Source organism: Protobothrops mucrosquamatus, unplaced genomic scaffold (assembly GCF_001527695.2).
Source record: "Protobothrops mucrosquamatus isolate PMUCROS unplaced genomic scaffold, P.Mucros_1.0 scaffold1078, whole genome shotgun sequence".
In the NCBI taxonomy this organism is placed as follows: domain Eukaryota; kingdom Metazoa; phylum Chordata; class Lepidosauria; order Squamata; family Viperidae; genus Protobothrops; species Protobothrops mucrosquamatus.
Window position 1 is genome coordinate 202720 of NW_015387306.1, and position 13941 is coordinate 216660.

Here is a 13941-nt window from a genome sequence, read left to right on the forward strand (position 1 = left end):
GAACCACCCAACAGCATCCTTTTGAGGCAGATTTGTAGTTTATCTCCTGAAGAATAGGGGAATGTTCTTGAATCTGTTGGAGCCAGTTGAAACTCTTCTTAAGTTGGCTTTGAGGGCCCTATAAAAAAAAACACTATTCGGCCAATGATCAGATTATTGCTTCCTTCTTGCAGATAGAAGGAAAGAGTGAAGCTGTTGCTGAAGGAATTATAGCTTTGTCAGTTTTAATGACTGTTGGGTGATATCCAATATTCCACACTCAGCTAAGCTGATGGAGAAGATAGTAGTACTAATTCAAAGGTTTCGTTTTTTTTAACATTCTGAGTTTAGCCATGGAGTTGCCCGTTGGTTGGCCTGTTCATATAGAATGACAAGGAAAGCCCTTATTAATGCTACTGGCTCTTTCAGTGGCTTGTGATACTATTGACCAGGATATATTGTTGGAACATCTGTTTCTATCTCTATCATCTCTCTCTCTTTCTATCATCTCTGTCTCTATCTCCATCTCTGTCTCTATGCTCTGCCTTATAAATGATGTGTTTTTCATGTATTTCCAGATCATTTTCCTTATAAATGATGTATTTTTTTTATAGATAAGAAGACAGAAGGTGTCTATACAAATGCTAGGAAGCAGCTGCTGATTTCTTTGGTTCCTGCTATTCTGATCCTCCATCTGAAAAGATTTCATCAGGTAATGCCCTGAAACAGATGGGCTCCCCCCCCCCCAAAGTTAATAGGAGGTTTTTTTTATTAGAGCTACATTTAATATTTGTATGGTTCATTTTCAGAAGTTGTCTAGGAGTGGTGGAAGATTTGCAAAAACAAAGTGGTCTTTGTTGCACACTAGAATTTTACCATTTTCACTGAGCAGCTTATATATAGGTTACATTCAGAGTTTGTTGTCTTTCCAATACTTTTGCAAAGTAATATAGTATATTTTCTGTTAAAAGAAAAAAAAATAAATGGGTCACGTTTTGTTTCAGCACTACTTGACTCCTGGCTTAATAATATGCTTCAAATATAGCATGAAGGTTCAGGTTTTGCTCTTGATTCCTAAATATTCTGTTTAACTTTTGCTGGACTGGAATGATACAAAGCAAGAAGATATTTTAGGTTGTATATTGTAGCTCAGTCTATAAGATCATTTATTTTGTAGATCTCTCATAGTAACTACTGATTTACTTATTTTAAAATGTAACATTTCAAATATTTAAAATTCAAATTCTACAAATATTTTCAATTTCTTCTTAAGGCTGGCATGAGCCTACGAAAAGTAAATCGGCATGTAGATTTCCCACTTGTTTTGGACTTGGCTCCATTTTGTTCTGCTTTTTGCAAGGTAAGACATAATAAAAACATAACGTCAGATTGTGTTTGAAGCAAAATTGGTAATGTTTCAGTTGAAAATTTCTTCTTACAGATGTCAAACATTTTTAGCCATACATTTCAGTCAGATCCTTGTACAACACAAGATCATTCTGTTAAACCAAGCTTTAACGCTAGCTGAAAATACCTTTTGCTACCTGAAATTAGAATAAACTGGCTGTTTTGTTTTTTTTAAATTGCATTTATTTAACATGTATCAAACAATTGGCCAGTCCTGGTTTCTACAATAAAGGCTCTACATTCTTCTTGCTAGCTTAGATTTATGGCTAATTATTAATAATACATTTAAAAGACAAAGAAAGAGAGAAATAAGGCAAATTAAAATATTAAAAAAACCATGTTAGTTAGCCAGTGCAACAGCATTACAAAACCCATATTGAAAATATTACAAAGTCCATACTGCGTGGCCCTCACTTCCTTCCTTCCTTTCCTAGAATGTGGCTGATGGTGGCAAGGTCCTCTATGCGCTTTATGGAATAGTAGAGCATAATGGCTCAATGCGGGGAGGTCATTATGCAGCTTATGTAAAAATCCGATCATCGTCCAAAAAACATTTGGAGCACAATTCTAGCAATAAAAATGTTCAAGGTAGGTATCTAAACAAAAACTGTGTGATTAGATAATATATATATATATATATATACCTTCTGCGTTGTGTATATAGGTGGTCCTCAACTTACGACCACAATTGGGATCAGCAAGACAGTTTTTAAGTGAGTGGCACCCAATTTTATGACCTGTTTTGCTGCAGTTAAGTGAATCATTGCATTTGTTAAGTGAATCATGTGGCCGTTAAGTGAATCTGACTTCCTGCACTGACTTTGCTTGTGGGGAGCCAGCTGGGAAAGTTGGAAAGGGTGATCACATGACTCCAAGACATTGCAGCCGTCATAAATACAAGCTTGGTTGCCAAGTGCCTGAATTTTGATTATGTGACCAGTGTATGCTGCTACGGTCATAAATGCAAGGACGGTTTCTGCTTATTATTTTCAGTGCCTTTGTAATTTTGAATGGTCACTGAATGAATGGTTGTAAGTCAAGGATCACCTGTATGTATATTTATTTTTTTAGAAACATCACTTTGCTTTAAATGTTCAGTTAATGAACAACATACAGCTAAGCATTCTTTTTTTATATATAAATATTTTATTAATTTCAAGTTTTACAATCATAAGTACTTAATAAACAACACGGTGTCTGTGTTCCTTTGTCATTCAGTGGTACATATTAACTTTCACTCAAAATATCCAATACTACACCCTCCAGTATTTCCTCAGTCCTCTCTTCTCCCAATAATAATCGTTTTTCCACACTAGGCAAATACAGTTCTTACTGCTATTAATACCTATACAGTTAAATATAAGTATTTTCATCACATGTTTCCAATGTTATGTCTAGTATCAATAATGTCAGTTTATAATATCTTCTCTGGCCAAAACATATCAAATGTATATGCAATCAAAATTCCCTTATTCAATCCTTATCCTTTTTTTCTCTTTTTTTTTCAATTGTAATTTCCCATCAATATTCAAAATAACTTAATCAGTTATCATTTTTCTCATAATTAATTACATTTAGGTAACCAAACCTTCCCTTATATCAAGGGTAGGCAACCTTGGCTCTTTTATGACTCGTGGACTTCAACTCCCAGAATTCCTGAGCCAGCATGGCTCAGCATGGAAACCTTTCCATTTCTCCTCAGCATGGCTGGCTCAAGAATTCTGGGAGTTGAAGCCCACGAGTCATAAAAGAGCCAAAGTTGCCTACCCCTGCCTTATACTCTTGATTGTACCTTCTCTTATTTGTTGATTTAACAGCTAATCAAAACTGGTGTACGTGTCTGTTTGCATTGCAGGTTTAAAAGAATCTCCGGGATCAGCTGTAGGACAGTGGGTATATGTCAGTGATACCTATGTACAAGCAGTCCCAGAATCAAGAGTATTAAATTCACAAGCCTATTTGCTTTTCTATGAAAGAATTCTGTAGCCATGTTCAGTATGGAAAACAGGAAAGCAGTGTTATTTAACTTGCTTAAGTGCACAGAAAATTACAGTATGTGTAAATATTGTGCCTTTATCTGTTCCTCTTCTTCAATAGAAAATATACCCTGGTTTCAGATTGTAAATCATGGCTTGGATACAGAACAGCTTCCCCCCCCCTTTTTTCATGCATACAAAAAATACAATAGAGTGGCTAACATTTTTGTTCAGTTGCTGTTTTAAAAGAGCCTATAGTTTCATATGCTTTTATGAAGAGTTGAGGGCAAAGACTGCATTGAAATGGAAATTAATAAAAAAAATTGTCATATGTGATTAGAAGAAGGTGGGTGTATGTGTGCGTTTCTGAATCCAAGCAGACATTGCTTTTGGACTCCTAAATTGTAATGTGAAACAATACATTCTGAAACTAAACAGTAATGTTTCAAAATGGGCTAATTAAAATCATGTGCTTTTTCAAAAGTTAACTGCAGGAACAATCTTGATAAGACTGACAACCTGATTTTTCTTCAGTGAAGAAAAAGCTGTTTATGGACACCAAAGCATGTTTTTGTAAAATATTTGGCACTTGATAATTCTTGAAAGAAACGATTCTTATAAATTTAACATGTTCCACNTCCTTCCTTTCCTAGAATGTGGCTGATGGTGGCAAGGTCCTCTATGCGCTTTATGGAATAGTAGAGCATAATGGCTCAATGCGGGGAGGTCATTATGCAGCTTATGTAAAAATCCGATCATCGTCCAAAAAACATTTGGAGCACAATTCTAGCAATAAAAATGTTCAAGGTAGGTATCTAAACAAAAACTGTGTGATTATATATATATATATATATATATATATATATATATATATATATATATATATATACCTTCTGCGTTGTGTATATAGGTGGTCCTCAACTTACAACCACAGTTGGGATCAGCAAGACAGTTTTTAAGTGAGTGGCACCCAATTTTATGATCTGTTTTGCTGCAGTTAAGTGAATCATTGCATTTGTTAAGTGAATCATGTGGCCGTTAAATGAATCTGACTTCCTGCACTGACTTTGCTTGTCGGAAGCCAGCTGGGAAAGTTGGAAAGGGTGATCACATGACTCCAAGACATTGCAGCTGTCATAAATACAAGCTGGTTGCCAAGTGCCTGAATTTTGATTATGTGACCAGTGTATGCTGCTATGGTCATAAATGCAAGAACCGTTTCTGCTTATTATTTTCAGTGCCTTTGTAATTTTGAATGGTCACTGAATGAATGGTTGTAAGTCAAGGATCACCTGTATGTATATTTATTTTTTTAGAAACATCACTTTGCTTTAAAAGTTCAGTTAATGAACAACATACAGCTAAGCATTCTTTTTATATATATAAATATTTTATTAATTTCAAGTACTTAATAAACAACACCGTGTCTGGGTTCCTTTGTCATTCAGTGGTACATATTAACTTTCACTCAAAATATCCAATACTACACCATCCAGTATTTCCTCGGTCCTCTCTTCTCCCAATAATAATCGTTTTTCCACACTAGGCAAATACAATTCTTACTGCTATTAATACCTATACAGTTAAATATAAGTATCTTCATCACATGTTTCCAATGTTATGTCTAGTATCAATAATGTCAGTTTATAATATCTTCTCTGGCCAAAACATATCAAATGTATATACAATCAAAATTCCCTTATTCAATCCTTATCCTTTTTTTCTCTTTTTTTTTCCAATTGTAATTTCCCATCAATATTCAAAATAACTTAATCAGTTATCATTTTTCTCATAATTAATTACATTTAGGTAACCAAACCTTCCCTTATTCCAGGGGTAGGCAACCTTGGCTCTTTTATGACTCGTGGACTTCAACTCCCAGAATTCCTGAGCCAGCATGGCTCAGCATGGAAACCTTTCCATTTCTCCTCAGCATGGCTGGCTCAGGAATTCTGGGAGTTGAAGTCCACGAGTCATAAAAGAGCCAAAGTTGCCTACTCCTGCCTTATACTCTTGATTGTACCTTCTCTTATTTGTTGATTTAACAGCTAATCAAAACTGGTGTACGTGTCTGTTTGCATTGCAGGTTTAAAAGAATCTCCGGGATCAGCTGTAGGACAGTGGGTATATGTCAGTGATACCTATGTACAAGCAGTCCCAGAATCAAGAGTATTAAATTCACAAGCCTATTTGCTTTTCTATGAAAGAATTCTGTAGCCATGTTCAGTATGGAAAACAGGAAAGCAGTGTTATTTAACTTGCTTAAGTGCACAGAAAATTACAGTATGTGTAAATATTGTGCCTTTATCTGTTCCTCTTCTTCAATTGAAAATATACCCTGGTTTCAGATTGTAAATCATGGCTTGGATACAGAACAGCTTTCCCCCTCTTTTTTCATGCATACAAAAAATACAATAGAGTGGCTAACATTTTTGTTCAGTTGCTGTTTTAAAAGAGCCTATAGTTTCATATGCTTTTATGAAGAGTTGAGGGCAAAGACTGCATTGAAATGGAAATTAATTAAAAAAAATTGTCATATGTGATTAGAAGAAGGTGGGTGTATGTGTGTGTTTCTGAATCCAAGCAGACATTGCTTTTGGACTCCTAAGTTGTAATGTGAAACAATACATTCTGAAACTAAACAATAATGTTTCAAAATGGGCTAATTAAAATCATGTGCTTTTTCAAAAGTTAACTGCAGGAACAATCTTGATAAGACTGACAACCTGATTTTTCTTCAGTGAAGAAAAAGCTGTTTATGGACACCAAAGCATGTTTTTGTAAAATATTTGGCACTTGATAATTCTTGAAAGAAACGATTCTTATAAATTTAACATGTTCCACAAATGGAAAGTAGTTTTGTTTCAGGAAACAAAACGGTCATTCTACAAAACTAGGATACTATATTGTGTGTTCTAAGGGAATGTGGAAATGCACCTAGGCTTGATTTTACTCCGGGACGCTTTTCTTGATTTGAATATGCCTTGAAATCTGATGATGTTACAGATGAAAACTCCATCAGAAAGCAAGCTAAACATTCTTCCTGTGATGTGCTGGCTTTCAAATTTAGTGAACCCCAAATCACCTCTGAATCCATCTTACTTGCACTGTGAAGCTGGAGCAAGCCATACCTTTTCTTCATATAAATATATGGGCAAATAAATGCATGCTTTCTAGAGAACAGATTACCTTCTCTGAACGTTGAGAAACAATGTCATACAAAACAAATCTCAGAGGCACAAGTATGTGTACTGTATATATGTTTTTACTATTTACTGCACGCTGTTGGGGCTCTGTTTTTATAATAATGTTAAGTAGGTCGAGAAGGGAACCCCAGCAAGGAAAAGTTAAATTAACTTTATCCAATCATATTGTGGGAATATATAAAGACAGGTAGTTGAGTTATCTACTTAATACTTGAGAAGAAAAAGACCAGAAGAAAAAGAGTAAATAAAAAAGCAACTTTCTCAGTGACAGAACTAATTTTTGAGGCTCAAGCACACATAATGTATGTACCAAATGCTGTTTAGTGGCACGGTTCAAGCCAGCCTATTCCCTGGAGAAGAGGATAGTGATATAATGATATTTGGGTAAAGCTCCTGATAAAACTATATATTTCCTGGAGAAAATATATGGGACACTGTACTCTGTAAATGGTTATTGGTGACCTGCTTAGGGTGATTGTGTGTTGCCAGAGACCATCATTTGACTGGGTTACAGAATGACTGGGTAAAAGTAGGTAGAAACAGGTTCCTTGAATTAAATACTACATATCTTTAAAGAAAACTACATTTTCCTAAAATATTTTATATTTTGTGTTTTTCATTATGTACATTGATATAGTTGAGTATTAGGGTGTCCAAATGTATGTGATTTAAGGTGACTTAAATAGAATTAGCTCTCAGGTCTTTGTTGTGAATATCAATACATTGTTTTATTTTTATATATTAAATAACTGTACAATTGGCTTCCCATTAAGTGTAAAATATGCTTGTATGGTGTAGAATTTGGTTATTTATAAGTTTTGTAACTATGCCACTTGGTACAGAAGGTTTGAGGCCATATTGAAGAGGATTGATGACAGTCGCCTTTCCTTCTTAATCATCCCATCATCCTCTGAAACCTATTTTGAGAGTAGAGGACTCTGTTGAACAGGAAGGATTATTCTACAAAACAACGAGGAGAGTAAAAACTGAATAGAGGCAACTTCTGCTAGTGGGAGTATGGAATATGTCTCTATTTATTTTGGGGAAGGAGGTGCTTTCCAACTCCTGTATATTTAATGCAGTAGGCTTGTTGAACTTACGGCTGCTAAAATAGAAAAGTCTGCATTTATCAATTCTAGATCCAATGTTATGAATCAGAGATAACTATTATAGGCCTATTTTCTGTTTGTTTTCAATTACCGGTAGTATGAGGGGGAGAAATGTATGAGTGTTATCCTGCTGATTTTCTCAATGTTCTTGAGTACCATTGACTAAAACTTCTGTAAGGATTGGGAATACTGTAGAGAGCATTGTTCCTCAGTGAATCTCCTTCCTGGAGAATCTCCTAGTTTCAGTCAGTGGTGGTCAGTGGAAGAGATTGAGCCTTTGGCCATTTCATTATAGAGTGTCCCAGACCTTGTTCCTCTCTCCATTACTATTTAACAGCCACATAAAGTCACTTGGAGAGATCATGGCCAGCATGGGATGAAATATCACCAATAGGCTGTATAGTAGATAAATGCTTCCCTTAGCTGGTTAGGGGCTCCCGGTAGGTAATATGTAGCTGGATTCCAGTAGAGGTACTGTGTTGCCCCGAAAATAAGCCCAGGTCTTATATTTATTTTTGGTGCAAAAGACCCATTAGGGCTTATTTTCGGAGGATGTCTTATTTTTTTCACCACAAGGCCCAGCCTGGCTGGGGCCCCGCCCCACCAGGAGACTCAAGTTTCCCTTGGTGGGGGAGGAAGGCTTTGGAAACTGCCTTTTCATTTACATTCATCATCAATATTGTAATCCATCCCTTTATTTTTTTTAAAAAAAAATGATTTGTATTTACCACAATTAGCCTCCTTGATCGCCAATGGGAAGGCGTGGTATGAATTCTGCGCATGAGCCGCAGAAATACAGACACTCGTACCCTCACGTCGCTTCCTCGCTCAGGGAGACTTGTTGCAGGTGTGTTCAACTTTGTGGCTGAGCTAAGCTCTTCAGCTGCGGTGGGCCACAGTTCCCATCAGCTTCAGGAAGCCTGGGCGATGGAAACCTTAGGCCAGGTTTCTCGCAGCTGAAGCAATCTGGCTCACCCAGGGTCAGGTTGGCCATCACCGGAGGCATGGCCCATCCCTGTCCTCCAGCTCCGCCGCACATGCAGGACAAGTCTTCTGTGACGGCCAACCTGACCCTGGGCGAGCCGGATTGCTTACAGGGAGAGGCTGCGCATTGCAGGACGACTGCAAAGGGCATATGTGGATCCCTGCCAGCTCCTGGAGGTTCCGAGCACTATTTTTGGCACCACTCGGTTTCCCACCCCATCCTGCCAGCTGATCTGGTGGGCGGGATTGCCTTCCGCCTTCCCCACCGCTGCATTGGCAGCTGACGCTGCCCTTCTGAGAGCCAACACGGCGATTGGACGGCAGTGTTGTGATTCCTCGCGAGCCAGTGGACCCAGCAGCTGAATCTGAGGAATCAGAGGAGGAGGAGGGGCCTGGAGTGAGATCAGAGTCAGAGGAAGGCTCTGAGGAGCTCCAAGACTTACAGTCTGATGAGGAGCCTGGCCCCTCTACTCGCGCTCAGGCTGAGACACAGCTGTGCTGGGAGTCTGAGTTGGACAGTGATGACTCACAGCTGGGAGACATCCAGGATGCACAAAATCGCCGGCAAAAAAAGAGAGTAGGACAGAGGAATGCAATGGGGCGGCTCCAAAGGCAAAGGAGAAGGCATTAGGAAGCCACGCCTTGGCTGCATAATAAAAGGGAAGGTGTGGGAAGTGCTGGTTGCTCAAGGCAACCGTTCGTGTTGAGGATCGAGTTTTTGTGAACTGTGTTTGTTTGCCTTGGACATTGACTCAGGTCTGTAAATAATAAAAGGAGATTGGTTTTTTCCTGCGGTTCCAGCCCGCTTGTTGGAAGAGGGGTTCCTCCTTGTGAGCTTAACAAGGACTCATTTGGCTGGGACAGAACAGGCGGCCATGCTACGAATGGGAATAGACCATCTCCCAAACTTCAGCCATCCTCTCCATGGCACGCTGCAGCTGATCCGAAGCGCTGCCTAAAACAGCGAGGCAGACGCACACACAGAAGCAGTGTCAAAAACAGTGCTCAGAGCCTCCAGGAGCTGCAGGGATCCGTGCACGCCTTTTGCAGTCCTGCAACACGCAGCCACTCCCTTTCCAGTTAGTGCTGGTAGATAAAGGAGAAATTGTGCCCCAAGTCTCTATTCTGTGGGGTTTCCTAAGCCTCTACATTTTCTCAACTACTATTTAACGTCTACATGAAATCTCCAAGTGAAGTCATCCATTTGCATTGCCTAGTCACCCCTTGGCAGGATTATTGCATACTGCCGTACATTAGATTAACTTTGAAAAACCATGCAGAAGCTGCTATTGATCTGAAATACAGTAGTAATTATTGAAGCACTTTGGTGTACTCCTGTAGCAGCACTTTACTAGTGCCTCATAAACTTCCATGTGTAATTCAAAGTACTGGTTACCACTTAAAAAGCCTCTTGTAGCATAATGCCAAATTATTGCAGGACAACAACTTCTGTCCAATCATTTCTCTACATCCTGGCAGAAGGGGCATGCTCTGGGTCCATTCCATGAAACAGTGTCACCTAGTGGGATCCAGGGGATATCCATAGTCTAGTGAATGCGTGGGCATCTAATACTTTATATCTCAAACAATTGGGGGGGGGGTTACATTTATTGTTTCAGGAGTTCTAATGTATGCAGGTACCTTTGAATGCATGCAAATAACATAGATGAATAGATTGATTTGCACCAGAGGTTATCATGTACACATAATTTTAAATAAACATTCCAAGATAAAGATTATTTTCCCCCAATACTGGTATATTTCTTTTATACAATCTGAAGTTTAGTCCCATAAATAAGAACTTTTAAGCCAAGTGAAGAAATGAATTCTTCAATTTTCTCACTGAGTTCTGTGATATTTAAATATGCTACATTTTGACTAGTCCTTGGTACTAAAAAGAAACATTTGTCATTTTTCTCAATTTGTATTATAAAATCAATACATTTACTGCTACTTCTGGTTGGAGCTATCCTACTGTGTTTTTCTTTAAAAGAAAGAATTACATTTCTTTCCCTTTTTTTATCCTTCTACTTGTTATGTTCACATTATAGTCATATGCAATGAATAAATAAATAAATAAATAAATAATTCTTGCTTTTGGATCTGTTTGTCATATTACACAGCCATTTTTCATAAAATGTATATTGTTTTATCACTTCCTTATTCTTGCTTTCTCTGGAGATTAAACATTGACACAAATGAGGAGTGGATTTATCTTAAATATCTACTTCCCATATCTGTGGAACAGTAACCCTTGTCATTTCTAGCCTGCATACCCATTGGTGATTCTGTCTTTGTGTCTGTAAAACATCTCAAAAATTGATAAAACCATTGTCAGCTGAGGTAGCACCATCTTCTGGTTTGATCTTGAAAATGTATATCTTATTTTACTGGAACATGGTCTATGAATCAATTGGGCTTTCAAAACAAGAATATTGATAGCTACGACTGAGACAAAAGAATAGATACTTTGTAAATGGGATTTGTATATTCTTATGAAATAGGAAGGAAGGAGGCAATTTCTAGTCAAGATTCCTAATAGATTATTACTGTTTGTGTAACTGATCCAAATTTAGAGAAGATGACTATATATAGTTTGTTGCTTTATACACAGAAGCACTACAGCATAAAAGCTCCAGTTTGTCATTTTTGCTGCATTTGAGGGGTCGTTCTCATAGTCACTCTCAGCCGCCTCGAAGTCATCGTTTGTGGGAGCCAGAACTGGACCCTCCGATCCACGAGCTCAGGGGAGTTCTACAGTCTCCTTGAACGCCATCGCCAGCTCTCTTGGGCACAGTGTCATTTTCGTAGGTCTGCTGGTGGATTGTCGGTCTCCTCTCTTGGCTGGTACCTTGCTACAGCAGTCAACTGCTCAGTGTCCCTTTCCCGCACTTGAAACATGCAGTAGAGCGAGGTGTGGTTGGTGATGGCCGGGCTGTCTCAGCTCTCTTCTCCGGTATTGGCTTAAAGGTGGGTTTTACCAGGCGGCGCTGGTGCTTGCGTTGATCTACTTCCACTTCTTCTGCAAAGAGGCATCAATTGTACAATTGCCCTGGGGCCCTGTGGGCCACATAGGTGGTGTACAGGTCTTCATTTAGGCCATCCTGGAAGCAACTATTTTAATAGTTGTAGCATAGAATCCGTGAAAAATACATGAAAATAAGTTAAATTTTAAAACAAAATCCCCCCTGTATAATTTGCAGAATTCCTAATTCTACCCATTGTTGTATCATGCTCCTCATTTTTTTTCACAATTGCCCCGCCCATAAACATCCTTGGCCTCCACCATGTTAAATGTGTCTCTTGACCACAAAAAGTTGCCTTCATATAAATTGCTGTTATCAGTATGCCTTTTCAACAAAATTATTATATTTTGCTGTATGTATGTGGTGCTAACCCAGTGTGCCCATTTGGGCAGCCAGAAATGTTCTTGATATCCTGTCAAGATGATCCAGCACAACATATCATATTCAGAAATCTTTCCCCTGGCATCAGCCATAAAATAAAGCTGGCATTTTTGGCACAGAATGCAACCACCTGTTCAGTGCAGGAATTCAGAGTAAGCCACCCCTCCCCCCCCAAGAATCTAGTATCTGCCCTCTGGATTGTTATTTATGTATTTATTTAGTGTATGGCATCTACAGAAGTCATGCAATTACTGATGAAGTATGAAGACTACCTCCACAATGGTATACCCCGGGCAATGTTCTGTCTTAACAGAGTGGCTAATAGTCTATATACACAGCGACCAAACTGGATATTGCATCCCTCACAGTCAAAAAGTACAGAGATAGCAGTTAGTCTCTGGAAAGTTGTAGCATAGGTTTTGTTGGGCTAGTGTATTTCATTAAATACAAATACATATTGGAAAGTTCTAAACGGTGGGATTCAGCCAGTTCACACCACTTTGGCAGAACCTGTAACTAATTTTTTTTTGCCCAGGCTGGACTTCCAGAAGCAACACCCACACAGAGAACCGGTTGTTTCACATATTTGAATCCGACCACTGGTTCTAAACCTTCAGAAAGTTTACTTTAGAAAATGGGTACTGGCCATTCACCTTGCCTTAAAATGGACGGGACCTGTCCGAAACATGCCTTGGTAATTTCCACTCACGAGATGCATTTTGAGTTCATTATTTTGCTCTTCACAGAATTATTCCATTGTCTATTCCAGAGGTGTCAAACTCGATTTCATTGAGGGCCGCATCAGCATTGCAGTTGTCCTCGGGGGGCCGGGTAGGTGTGGCCAGGGTGGTCGCAGTCTATTGGGTGGGCGTGGCTGGAGTGGGGGTGGCCTAGTGCAGGGGTGTCAAACTCAATTTCATTGAGGGCCGCATCAGCATTGCTTTTGTCCTTGGGGGGGCGGGTAGGCATGGCCAGGGTGGGCGTGGTCTATTGGGTGGGCGTGGCTGGAGTGGGGGTGGCCTACTGGATGGACATGGCCAGCTCTTCATCGTTCGCGTCACGGGTGCCTTTGGGGGTCTGAGTAGGAGTGGGACAGATCAGAGGGTCTCTGGCAGAAGGGGGTGGGACCGGGGCAAGCGCCAAGGCATGGTCCACTGGAAGAGCCTCACTGTTCCTCTCAGGCCATGCAAGGGGGGGCTGGATGGTGCCGCGGGCTTCCCGGAGCCAGGCAGCGTGAATCCCAAAATAAGCGTGACGCCACCCAGCCTGCCCAGTTTCGGCAGGCAGCGGGGCGCTCTCCTCACAGTGCCGAGAGGCTGAGCAGGGCAGTGCAAAGCTTACCAGCTTTGCACCTTGCTGCCTGCTGAAATCGGGCAAGCTGTGGGCTGAACAGCAGCGTGCTTCTTTTTGGATTCGCACCGCCTAGCTCAGCCTCTTGGCGCTGTGAGGACAGCGCCCCACTGCCTGCTGAAACCTCTCTCCGGGAGCCCATCAAGCCAGATATGTGAAGTAGACAAGGGCCATTTGCTGGCCACTTCCAGGGGATGATGCATTTCTTCATTCCTCACAAAGGGTGACACCTCCCCAGCGCATGCCCAGGGGGCGGGGCCAACGCGGCAGGGGCCGGTCCCCTGCTGTTTCCAGACAGCCTTGTGGAGCTAAGACTGAATGCGTTTCAGCATAGATGGCCACCACAAAATAGTACATTGGCTCCTGGGCAACCTGGGCCAGGGCCAAGGCAGCGGGGGCCATTCCCTCAGTTTCCAGGATGGCTTCTTGGGCCACATGAAACCACATTGCGGGCCACATCCGGCCCCCGGTCCTTGTGTTTGACATGTCTGGTCTATTCTTTTAAATCAGTGTTTCTCAACCT

The 13941-nt window shown here is 40.2% G+C and overlaps 1 protein-coding gene across 1 annotated transcript in view; it reads left to right on the forward strand.

The window, feature by feature from the left end:
* The window catches only part of USP45 (ubiquitin specific peptidase 45), a 50971-nt gene extending 46989 nt beyond the window's left edge, over positions 1 to 3982 (forward strand). The window contains exons 15-18 of the mRNA XM_015820163.1: positions 594 to 691; positions 1253 to 1339; positions 1821 to 1974; positions 3242 to 3982. Coding sequence (XP_015675649.1) covers positions 594 to 691; positions 1253 to 1339; positions 1821 to 1974; positions 3242 to 3372 — 470 coding nt within the window. The 3' untranslated portion in view covers positions 3373 to 3982. The remainder of the gene's footprint in view (positions 1 to 593; positions 692 to 1252; positions 1340 to 1820; positions 1975 to 3241) is intronic.
* The last annotated feature ends 9959 nt before the right edge of the window (positions 3983 to 13941 follow it).